Source organism: Perca flavescens, chromosome 14 (genome assembly GCF_004354835.1).
Source record: "Perca flavescens isolate YP-PL-M2 chromosome 14, PFLA_1.0, whole genome shotgun sequence".
NCBI classification, from domain to species: domain Eukaryota; kingdom Metazoa; phylum Chordata; class Actinopteri; order Perciformes; family Percidae; genus Perca; species Perca flavescens.
This window is the reverse complement of record NC_041344.1, coordinates 138280-150779: the sequence shown is the minus strand read 5'-3', so window position 1 is coordinate 150779 and position 12500 is coordinate 138280. Positions and strand designations below refer to the sequence as shown.

The following is a 12500-nucleotide window of genomic DNA, read 5'->3' as shown; positions in this document are numbered from 1 at the left end:
TTTGTTTAACATGAAACAGCTCAGAAATCGTCATAACCAAACTCCACCAGACTCCATGTAAATAATCAGGACTTTTAGTGTGTATAGAGCCAGCATATCTCCAATAATCCTTTTAGACTATCCATGTAAATAATCAGGACTTTTAGGACTTTCCACCAGACTCCATGTAAATAATAGGAGCCAGCATATCTCCACCAGACTCCATGTAAATAATCAGGACTTTTAGTGTGTATAGAGCCAGCATATCTCCACCAGACTCCATGTAAATAATCAGGACTTTTAGCGTGTATAGAGCCAAGATATAGAATCTATAAATAATCAGGACTTTTTAGAATCTATAGCTCTCTACACGCTAAAAGTCCTGATTATTTACATGGAGTCTGGTGGGTTTAGCGATGGCAATTTTGGCACTGTTTCTGGTTAAACAAAAAGGATCTTACTCTTTAACAAATAGGTCTATCCCTCTCCTCTCATCAAAAGTGCAACTGAAATTGTATTTTATCTTAAATAACAAAAATTAAATAAAAAAAAAAAGATTTCTAAAACAAATCCCACATCAAAATAACTAAATACATAGAAAAGAAATATCTTCAAATAAATCAACTAAAAAGACGTAGTGACATCTGAAGTCAAACCAGTGAAATCTAAAGTAGATTACGCCCTAGACTGTTTGAAAAACTGCATCACGATTAATTTCTCATCCCAACCGATTGCAATCTTTACAAATTTATGTCGATTTGTAACCGATTTAATCGCTACGATTGAGCACATCTCATGAAAAGAGGCATTTACATTTCTAAGAAGGGTATTTCCATCCGTACAGCATACAACCTCCCTATCCCCCTAACCAAAACTAATTTCTTCTTCCTCTCAGCGGCTTTGCGTTGATGTTTTCTGGTTGCCACATTAACATTATTTTCAGGACATTAACCCACAAATCTACAGGACTCTATTTAGTCAGCCTTCCCTTTCCATGAGCTTGGGAGATCTTTGGCTAAATTACAGAGCCATTAGGTGGGAAACCAATATCTCCACAATAATTTGGGCAAGAGTTTTATTCTTCCCGTGAGTCAGCTCTGTGGTTTGGAAAAGCACCGCAGTGTGAACCTGCACTGACGGCACACTGAAATCCTTCTGCTTCTTGCTCCTGTCATTCGTGCTGCTTGTTCACAGTAAATGCAGCGTAAAAACGCTCAAAGTTTCTGAAGAAAAGGGCTCCGATTGGGAGGGTTTTGACTCTCAGAACGGTTAAAAGTGACCTTTTTTTTAAGCAGCGAAGTAGAACTTGATTATTTTTAGTTTCCTTCCCTCCCCCCATTTTCTTCACAGTGTCTGACACAGTTGAGGCGCGCATGAAGAGAATGCCTTCCTTCAGAATTTAATTATTTTTTGATTACTAGTTTCTCATCATTATAATCAAAAACATATTCCCCCCACTTATGACCCACTTGTGTTAAATCTGATTGTGAGCCGCCTCAGTAGCTTAAATATCCCAAAAATTGATTGACAGTTCTGTAATATCTTTTACAAAAAAAAAATTTCAGAAATGATTTGGCAGATTTCTTTTCATCTTGTTCTTTCATCCGCTAGATCTAAATCAATGCTAGATTTTTTACATCTTAACTTCACTGCATTTTATCAATATTTTATTCAATAAAAATATAGGACGTATTTGTATATACAAACCACTGGGAACCACTGTATTAAAAGATGGATTATCGGGGATTTTAATAATTGATTTCAGATCAGTCAAACAAAGATCCATTTTGTGATGAACGAGCGAAGAACTGGAGAGCTTCTTGAAACTAGTTTTTGTTAAAATAATGTGGAAAAAGATTGATTTTAATTAGAGAATTGATTATTTTAACCTAGCAGTGTTCCTACGTAGGTTTTCACTGATCACCAGTAACGATGCAGTAGTTGAGTTTTGGTTAGTTTTGATCTCCGCAGGGCTGTAGTAAAGTCCACCTTTGTTTAGTCCAAGACCAGGACAAGTCGAGACCGAGTCAAGAAAGAGTCCAAATGAGAGATAAATGAGGTTTATTGACCATGAATTCCAAAAATAAGTGAAAAACTAGTGATAAGTTGGTGTTTGTGGAGTGGTGGTGAAAAGAAATGTAAAACGGCAACAAGAAAAAGCACCAAAAGTGTTTAACCCGCCTGTTATCCTTAAATTTACTAACATCTGTTATCCTTGGGGACATCTGTTATCCAATTTGACCCCCAGGCTTTGAAACCTCCAGAAAATGTTGGTAATTAAAAAACTTTTACCAAATTTTTATGTTGATAGCATAAACTGGCAAATGGAAAATGTTGAGAGCCTAAACTGGAAAAATAAAATATTTATATACAGTACAGGCCAAAAGTTTGGACACACCTTCTCATTCAATGCGTTTCCTTTTTATTTTCATGACTATTTACATTGTAGATTCTCACTGAAGGCATCAAAACTATGAATGAACACATATGGAATTATGTACTTAACAAAAAAGTGTGAAATAACTGAAAACATGTCTTATATTTTAGATTCTTCCTTTGCTTTTTTATTAATAAGGGAAATAATTCCACTAATTAACCCTGACAAAGCACACCTGTGAAGGTAAAACCATTTCAGGTGACTACCTCATGAAGCTCATTGAGAGAACACCAAGGGTTTGCAGAGTTATCAAAAAAAAGCAAAGGGTGGCTACTTTGAAGAATCTAAAATATAAGACATGTTTTCAGTTATTTCACACTTTTTTGTTAAGTGCATAATTCCATATGTGTTCATTCATAGTTTTGATGCCTTCAGTGAGAATCTACAATGTAAATAGTCATGAAAATAAAAAGGAAACTCATTGAATGAGAAGGTGTGTCCAAACTTTTGGCCTGTACTGTATATAAATATTTTATTTTTCCAGTTTAGGCTCATCAACATAAAATTTGGTAAAAGTTTTTTAATTACCAACATTTTCTGGAGGCTTCAACTTTTTAAATGTGTAATGGTCTCTTGCAAGCCATTGTTGCGCGCCTATTTACGATTATACTATAACTGGGCTGCTTTTCGAGTGGGATAGTTGTGAAATTGATTGTTAGGGGTAAAGTAGTCTGCAGATGTCCCTCATTTCCGTCACCTTCCCCCTTCTTTGTGTTGGCGTTATAACCTCCGGTGGATTTCTGAGGACTATGCAGGTTTTTTTTTTTAACACAGCATAATAATATGTAATTAATAATAATATGTGATTAAAAATAATATGTGATTAAAAATAATATGTGATTAATAAATGTCTTTTTAAGTCGTCTTAACCTCAACGTTGTGTTCGGGGAGCGATATTAAGAATCCCACTATGAAAATAGTGGGACACATACATTGTCATTAATTTTATAGTTACTGAGGGTAAACTTTAACACAGATTTTTATTCTTATTGTATAATGTCGACTGACATTTTCAGGAACACATAGTCATGGAAATTTGCCGAAAAGTCATGGAAAAGTATTGGTTAAAATGCATATGAACCCTGACTGTGGTTAACTGCTCCTCAGATCTCTGCAGGGTAAATCCAGACAGCTAGCTAGACTATCTGTCCAATCTGAGGTTTCTGTTGCACGACTAAAACAACCTTTGAACGTACACACGTTCCACCAAAACAAGTTCCATCCCGAGGCTGTTTACTTTTACTTTTAAGTTTATTTGAATAGGGACAAGTATGTTACATAAGCTCATGTTACATAGTACAACATTTTAGCCAAAGCTAATTCTCAATGTCCGTCCTTAGTGGGCCTTTACATAAAATTCAACAATACGTAGTTAAAATAAACATATTAAAACAGTATAACACAATAACAACGAAGCCGATAGTCAGTGGTCACATGCTTGACCTCTAAGTTTGTGTTTGTAAAGGACCCATTTTGCAGAGGCTTGACCCAAGACTGTGGAGGGGGAAGGGTCTGGCCAAAAAAGCGAGACTTAGGGGGTGAATAGATTTGAAAATAAACTGAATGAATGACTTCAACAGACTGGCGCAGCAGAACGTGGCGGAGTTGAAGGTGGTGGGAGGAGCTCGGGGGGTGTTCGGCAGCTGGCTGGAGGACGGACACTCCACGAAGACGGGACGGGAGCTGCTCCGGGACAGAGACAGGACGCTACCGGAGGACGCGTCTGGGAGGCTGACTGGATGAACGGTGAGAGAGCGTTTGATGTGTCCTGTCAGCTGTCCTCGGTTTAGAGGGCTGTTCTTTTGGTAGGGCTACACGCTGCACAGTGGTGGAGTCTAGTACCGTATACTAAAGCGCCAGGATATCGCCAGGATATCGCCAGGATATCGCCAGGATATCGCCAGGATATCGCCAGGATATCGCCAGGATATCGCCAGGATATCGCCAGGATATCGCCACGCAACGATTGGTTTTGTGACAGAACTTCAACACTTTCGTTCACACTGTGGTGTGAGTCGCTTAGGAACGATGACGCAGTTGATCCGCGGTCATTCTCTTCTTTAGGTGTTTTCGTATGCAGTGTGCAGTGCTATGTAGTGCAGTGCTATGTAGTGCAGTGCTATGTAGTGCAGTGCTATGTAGTGCAGCGTGCAGCGTGCAGTGCTATGTAGTGTGGTGCAGCGTGCAGTGCTATGTAGTGCAGTGCAGCGTGCAGTGCTATGTAGTGTGGTGCAGCGTGTAGTGCTATGTAGTGCAGCGTGCAGTGCTATGTAGTGTGGTGCAGCGTGTAGTGCAGTGCAGCGTGCAGTGCTATGTAGTGCAGTGCAGCGTGCAGTGCTATGTAGTGTGGCGCAGCGTGTAGTGCAGTGCAGCGTGCAGTGCTATGTAGTGCAGTGCAGTGCAGCGTGCAGTGCTATGTAGTGCAGCGCAGCGTGCAGTGCTATGTAGTGCAGTGCAGCGTGCAGTGCTATGTAGTGCAGCGCAGCGTGCAGTGCTATGTAGTGCAGTGCAGCGCAGCGTGCAGTACTATGTAGTGCAGTGCAGCGTGCAGTGCTATGTAGTGCAGCGCAGCGTGCAGTGCTATGTAGTGCAGCGCAGCGTGCAGTGCTATGTAGTGTGGTGCAGTGTGTAGTGATATGTAGTGCAGCGTGCAGTGCTATGTAGTGCAGCGCAGCGTGCAGTGCTATATAGTGCAGCGCAGTGTGCAGTGCTATGTAGTGTGGTGCAGCGTGTAGTGCTATGTAGTGCAGCGTGCAGTGCTATATAGTGCAGCGTGCAGTGCTATGTAGTGCAGCGCAGCGTGCAGTGCTATGTAGTGTGGTGCAGCGTGTAGTGCTATGTAGTGCAGCGTGCAGTGCTATATAGTGCAGCGTGCAGTGCTATGTAGTGCGGTGCAGCGTGCAGTGCTATGTAGTGTGGTGCAGCGTGCAGTGCTATGTAGTGCAGTGCAGCGTGCAGTGCTATGTAGTGCGGTGCAGCGTGCAGTGCTATGTAGTGCGGTGCAGCGTGCAGTGCTATGTAGTGCAGCGTGCAGTGCTATGTAGTGCAGTGCAGCGTGCAGTGCTATGTAGTGTGGTGCAGCGTGTAGTGCTATGTAGTGCAGCGTGCAGTGCTATGTAGTGTGGTGCAGCGTGTAGTGCAGTGCAGCGTGCAGTGCTATGTAGTGCAGTGCAGTGCAGCGTGCAGTGCTATGTAGTGCAGTGCAGTGCAGCGTGCAGTGCTATGTAGTGTGGTGCAGCGTGTAGTGCAGTGCAGCGTGCAGTGCTATGTAGTGCAGTGCAGTGCAGCGTGCAGTGCTATGTAGTGCAGCGCGCGTGCAGTGCTATGTAGTGCAGTGCAGTGCAGCGTGCAGTGCTATGTAGTGCAGCGCAGCGTGCAGTGCTATGTAGTGCAGTGCAGTGCAGCGTGCAGTGCTATGTAGTGCAGCGCAGCATGCAGTGCTATGTAGTGCAGTGCAGCGCAGCGTGCAGTACTATGTAGTGCAGTGCAGCGTGCAGTGCTATGTAGTGCAGTGCGCGCGCGTGCAGTGCTATGTAGTGCAGCGCAGCGTGCAGTGCTATGTAGTGCGGTGCAGCGTGCAGTGCTATGTAGTGCAGTGCAGCGCAGCGTGCAGTGCTATGTAGTGTGGTGCAGCGTGCTGTGCTATACAGTGTGCTGCAGTGTAGCGTGCAGTGTGCAGTGCAGCATGAAGTGCAGCGTTCAGTGCAGCGTTCAGTGCAGCGTGCAGTGCAGCGTTCAGTGCAGCGTGCAGTGCAGCGTGCAGTGTTCAGTGCAGCATTCAGTGCAGTGGGCAGTGCAGCGTTCAGTGCAGCGTGCAGTGCAGCGTGCAGTGTGCAGTGCAGCGTGCAGTGTGCAGTGCAGCATGAAGTGCAGTGGGCAGTGCAGCGTTCAGTGCAGCGTTCAGTGCAGCGTGCAGTGTGCAGTGTGCAGCATGAAGTGCAGCGTTCAGTGTAGCGTGCAGTGCAGCGTGCGGTGTGCAGTGCAGCATGAAGTGCAGTGGGCAGTGCAGCGTTCAGTGCAACGTGCTGTGCTATACAGTGTGCTGCGGTGTAGCGTGCAGTGTGCAGTGCAGCATGAAGTGCAGTGTGCAGTGTAGCGTGCAGTGCAGTGTGCAGTACAGCGTGCAGTGTAGTGTGCAGTGCAGCGTACAATATTTTTTTCCCCCACTATGGCCATGCCAAGACCCGCCCTTCAATAGCCACTATTGGCCAGGCGTCCATGCTTACCCAGTGACGTAACCTGATTTGTTCAGGTCCTGTCCTCTGACCCGTCGGCTATCCTAATCTTAACCACTCGAGGTCAAATGCCTGACCCCAACCAAATCGACCACTATGGCCACAATCTTCTGAACATAGTCATACCGAGAGATACAGAGAGAGTTGTGTGGAGCTGAGAGTCTTAATTAGCTTCGTAGCAACCCATTTGGCAACGGCTCGAATGTAACAGACGTTCTGTTTTGATTAATATCAAGAAGTTACCGCGCTAAAGCTTTAAAAGTGTTCCCGAGTCCTTTGCGAGGTCTCTGAAAAGGTGCCATCCCGTCAGAAAATAGAATATTCTTTACACGTTAAAAGGCCGATATCTTTTAATTAATTAGAGCTGCAACCGAATTACATTCACTATCAATACAGGCGCCAATTATTCCTTAGTTAAATGATTAATCGCTGATTCTTTCCAATGTCAAAACATGACAGATGACCTCCTTCTATGTAATTAAGTTTAGCATGAGTTACATTTCTCACTGAGGCGTCTCGGAGTAATATTTCTGTAGAGAAAGAAGTGAGATGTCAGAGGTACCACTTGTGTTTATTCTTGGCCTTCTATGTTAACATGTTAACTGCAGTTTCTTTTCTTCCTAAACAAACTTTTGCAAAGTAGATTTTTCTTGAACCATCTGCTGATTAGTTTCGTTGTGAGAACTGGAAAACCTGGACTAGATTTTCTAGCTTCAGCGTTGTATGTCCCCTGCACTGTATGACTGTAACTAAGTACATTTACTCCGGTACTCAAGGGTGTAACATTGGGTTCAACATTTGGGGGGAGGGGGGTTTGTGAGATCTCGAACTACAAGACTGCATTTATTGAAAAAAAGCGAGAAAAAAAACTTGTCGGAAAACTCAAAAAAAAAAAAACTGGACAAAAAGCGACAAAAATTTAAAAAAAAATAAAATAAAAAGGAGCCGAAATTGTCACAAAAAAAAAACTTGTAAAAAAATAAATAAATTTGTTGTTGAAAAAAATCAACTGAAACAATTATAAAGCGGGGAAAAAATGTCAGAAAAAGCCACAAAAACATTGAAAATGTGACAAAAACGTTAAAAATAAAACTCAAAAGAAGGGTCAACAAACTTTTGGAAAAGCCCAGATAGATTATTATGACCCCTGTGAATTACACCGTTGACCGTATAACTACAGTACGGGCCAAAAGTTTGGACACACCTTCTCATTCAATGTGTTTCTTTATTTTCATGAATATTTACATTGTAGATTCTCACTGAAGGCATCAAAACTATGAATGAACACATATGGAATTATGTACTTAACAAAAAAGTGTGAAATAACTGAAAACATGTCTTATATTTTAGATTCTTCAAAGTAGCCACCCTTTGCTTTTGTTGATAACTCTGCAAACCCTTGGTGTTCTCTCAATGAGCTTCATGAGGTAGTCACCTGAAATGGTTTTACCTTCACAGGTGTGCTTTGTCAGGGTTAATTAGTGGAATTTTTTCCCTTATTAATAAAAAAGCAAAGGGTGGCTACTTTGAGGTATCTAAAATATAAGACATGTTTTCAGTTATTTCACACTTTTTTGTTAAGTACATAATTCCATATGTGTTCATTCATAGTTTTGACGCCTTCAGTGAGAATCTACAATGTAAATAGTCGTGAAAATAAAAAGGAAACGCATTGAATGAGAAGGTGTGTCCAAACCTTTGGCCTGTACTGTACGTACATTTTCTCCGGTACTGTACTCAAGGCTGTAACATTGGGTTCAACATTTGGGGGAGAAGGGATCTCTATCTAGGGAGGTCCCGGGACATGTCTTGTCATGTAGTGCAAAAAAGCGACACAAACATGAAAAATGTTGACAGAAAAACTAGAAATAAAAAACGTGACAAAAAGCAACAAATCCTGCAAAAAATGCGACAAAAAAATTTGAGGGAAAGCACCAAAAACCTTGGCGGGATAAAAAACACACAAAAAGGTAACAAAATTGTCCAAAAAAATCTCGAACAAAGCAACGTTTTTGTCACTTTTTTCATCATTTTTTGAAGTTTTCTTTCAACAGTTAACTGACATTCCCCAGAGTGCCTCTCCTCTGCTCTCCCCTCTTCTCCTCTCGTATCCTCCCCTCTCCTCTCTTCTCTTCTCATCTTCTCTCCTCTCCTCCCCTCCCCTCTTCCCTCTCCCCCCTCTCCTCTCTTCTCTTCTCATCTTCTCCCTCTCCTCCCCTCTTCTCTCCTCTCGTATCCTCCCCTCTCCCTTCTTCTCCTCTCGTATCCTCCCCTCTCCTCTCTTCTCTTCTCATCTTCTCTCCTCTCCTCCCCTCTCCCCTCTTCTCCTCTCGTATCCTCCCCTCTCCTCTCTTCTCATCTTCTCTCCTGGCCTCTCCTCTCTTCTCCTCTCTTGTCCACTCCTCCTCTCCTCTCCTCTCATCTCCTGTCCTGTCCTGTCCTGTCCTCTCCCCTTTTCTCCTCTCCCCTCTTGTCCACTCCTCCTCTCCGCTCCTCTCATCTCCTCTTCTCTCCTGTCCTCTCCCCTTCTCTCCTCTCCCCTCTTCTCCTCTCTTGTCCACTCCTCCTCTCCTCTCCTCTCTTCTCATCTTCTCTCCTGTCCTGTCCTGTCCTCTCCCCTTCTCTCCTCTCCTCTCCCCTCTTCTCCTCTCCTCTCTTGTCCACTCCTCCCTCCCTTCCTCCCTCCCTACTGTCTGTGTGAGTTTTGGCTTCAGCTGCTCCGCAACAAACACTAAACTTCTGGAAAATGTATTATTGGAAGACTAAAATAGCACCAGCACCCCCCCCCCCCCCCCCCCCCACACACACACACACACACACACACACACACACACACACACACACACACACACACACACACACACACACACACACACACACCCCCCACTGTGTGGTAAGGTTTGATACATGAAAGGCTCCGCCTGGGGCCAAACGGTGACGAAAGAGTCTGCTGCTGCCTCCTCCCTCTCTCCTGTCTGCTCTGACAAGAGATTGAAAGGTTTTTTTTGGGGTCTTTTTTTTGTGCTCATCAAAATAGAAATCTGTTCAGTTGATTTTCCTCCGAGACAAAAAACAAAAACAGCCGCAGAAAAAAAAAAAAAAAAAAAAAACAAGGCGGAGGAGACTCAACTTCTGACATCGTCACTCTTGAAAAGATTGTCGCCACTTTTTTGGGATGTCTTAAAAAAAAAAAAAAAATAATACAAAAATCAAGGCTTGACAGATGAAATCAATAATCAATATGCAGCGGAGACAGGCGCTCCTGTCACTGATATCTGATCACACACTTTCATTTAACATGTTTCATTCCTCCAAGAAGGGAATCTGGTTTTAACAAAAAAAAAATATATATATTTATATATGTACAGTACAGGCCAAAAGTTTGGACACACCTTCTCTTTCAATGAGTTTCCTTTTTATTTTCATGACTATTTACATTGTAGATTCTCACTGAAGGCATCAAAACTATGAATGAACACATATGGAATTATGTACTTAACAAAAAAGTGTGAAATAACTGAAAACATGTCTTATATTTTAGATTCTTCAAAGTAGCCACCCTTTGCTTTTTTATTAATAAGGGAAATAATTCCACTAATTAACCCTGACAAGGCACACCTGTGAAGGTAAAACCATTTCAGGTGACTACCTCATGAAGCTCATTGAGAGAACACCAAGGGTTTGCAGAGTTATCAACAAAAAGCAAAGGGTGGCTACTTTGAAGAATCTAAAATATAAGACATGTTTTCAGTTATTTCACACTTTTTTGTTAAGTACATAATTCCATATGTGTTCATTCATAGTTTTGATGCCTTCAGTGAGAATCTACAATGTAAATAGTCATGAAAATAAAAAGGAATTGAATGAGAAGGTGTGTCCAAACTTTTGGCCTGTACTGTGGACATATGCCATTATGACTTGTTTTTTTCTTTTTACTTTGAAAAAGTCAAATATCTTTTGACTGTATTATTCCACGTCTCATATAGTCTTCTCACTTACAGTTTGGTCCACATAAAGCCCTGAAAAAAAAAAGGCAGCAAATAGGTCCTTAAAAATCTTAGAATTTAGCAAATCAAGACAAAACAAAGATTACATTTTAAAAGTCCTGTTTCCTATTTCCCAGCTTTAATTTAAGGGGTCTCAAATTCGGGAAGTGGCTACGGTGTGTTTGTCTCTGTCTGTCTGTCTGTCTGTCTGTGTGTGTATCACAAACGCTGAACGATTCCTGCATAAAACGGAGCGAAGTCTTTCGCCACACAGCTCCTCTCAGCTCGGTCTTCTTCTGTCTCTATCTCACCTAAATTAAATGCCTCTATTTTTAGTTTTTTTTAACTTGTGTACTCTGGATGTTTGTGGGCGGCCCACATCTCTGCGTGTGTTATATTCTTTATTAAATTACTACTCTGCCATCCAACACAGTTTTATCCCACGTACACACACATACTGTACACCTGCAGTATAAAAGAAACTCCTTCATCAAAAGTAAATCAGGCCACTTTTCCTTTGTTCCCCTAATACTGTATCTGAAGTCTCTTTTATATAGACCTTAGTGGTCCCCTAATACTGTATCTGAAGTCTCTTTTATATAGACCTTAGTGGTCCCCTAATACTGTATCTGAAGTCTCTTTTATATAGACCTTAGTGGTCCCCTTATCCCCTACTGTATCTGAAGTCTCTTTTATATAGACCTTAGTGGTCCCCTGTATCTGAAGTCTCTTTTATATAGACCTTAGTGGTCCCCTAATACTGTATCTGAAGTCTCTTTTATATAGACCTTAGTGGTCCCCTAATACTGTATCTGAAGTCTCTTTTATATAGACCTTAGTGGTCCCCTACTGTATCTGAAGTCTCTTTTATATAGACCTTAGTGGTCCCCTAATACTGTATCTGAAGTCTCTTTTATATACCTTAGTGGTCCCCTGTATCTGAAGTCTCTTTTATATACCTGTATCTGAAGTCTTTTATATAGACCTTAGTGGTCCCCTATGTATCTGAAGTCTCTTTTATATAGACCTTAGTGGTCCCCTAATACTGTATCTGAAGTCTCTTTTATATAGACCTTAGTGGTCCCCTAGTACTGTATCTGAAGTCTCTTTATATAGACCTTAGTGGTCCCCTAATACTGTATCTGAAGTCTCTTTTATATAGACCTTAGTGGTTCCCCTAATACTGTATCTGAAGTCTCTTTTATATAGACCTTAGTGGTCCCCTAATACTGTATCTGAAGTCTCTTTTATATAGACCTTAGTGGTCCCCTAATACTGTATCTGAAGTCTCTTTTATATAGACCTTAGTGGTCCCCTAATACTGTATCTGAAGTCTCTTTTTATAGACCTTAGTGGTCCTTACTGTATCTGGTATAGACTAGTGGTCCTCTAATACTGTATCTGAAGTCTCTTTTATATAGACCTTAGTGGTCCCCTAATACTGTATCTGAAGTCTCTTTTATATAGACCTTAGTGGTCCCCTAACTGTATCTGAAGTCTCTTTTATATAGACCTTAGTGGTCCCTAATACTGTATCTGGTCCCCCTTAGTGGTCCCCTAATACTGTATCTGAAGTCTCTTTTATATAGACCTTAGTGGTCCCCTAATACTGTATCTGAAGTCTCTTTTATATAGACCTTAGTGGTCCCCTAATACTGTATCTGAAGTCTCTTTTATATAGACCTTAGTGGTCCCCTAATACTGTATCTGAAGTCTCTTTTATATAGACCTTAGTGGTCCCCTAGTACTGTATCTGAAGTCTCTTTTATATGTAGTGGTCCCCTAATACTGTATCTGAAGTCTCTTTTATATAGACCTTAGTGGTCCCCTAATACTGTATCTGAAGTCTCTTTTATATAGACC

The 12500-nt window shown here is 41.7% G+C and overlaps 1 protein-coding gene across 1 annotated transcript in view; it reads left to right on the top strand.

Moving 5' to 3' along the window:
- LOC114568824 (zinc fingers and homeoboxes protein 2-like) overlaps positions 1-12500 on the top strand; it is a 78336-nt gene that overhangs the window by 60506 nt on the left and 5330 nt on the right. The window contains exon 3 of the mRNA XM_028598460.1: positions 3997-4162. Within this exon, the coding sequence (XP_028454261.1) occupies positions 3997-4159 (163 nt within the window). The 3' untranslated portion in view covers positions 4160-4162. The remainder of the gene's footprint in view (positions 1-3996; positions 4163-12500) is intronic.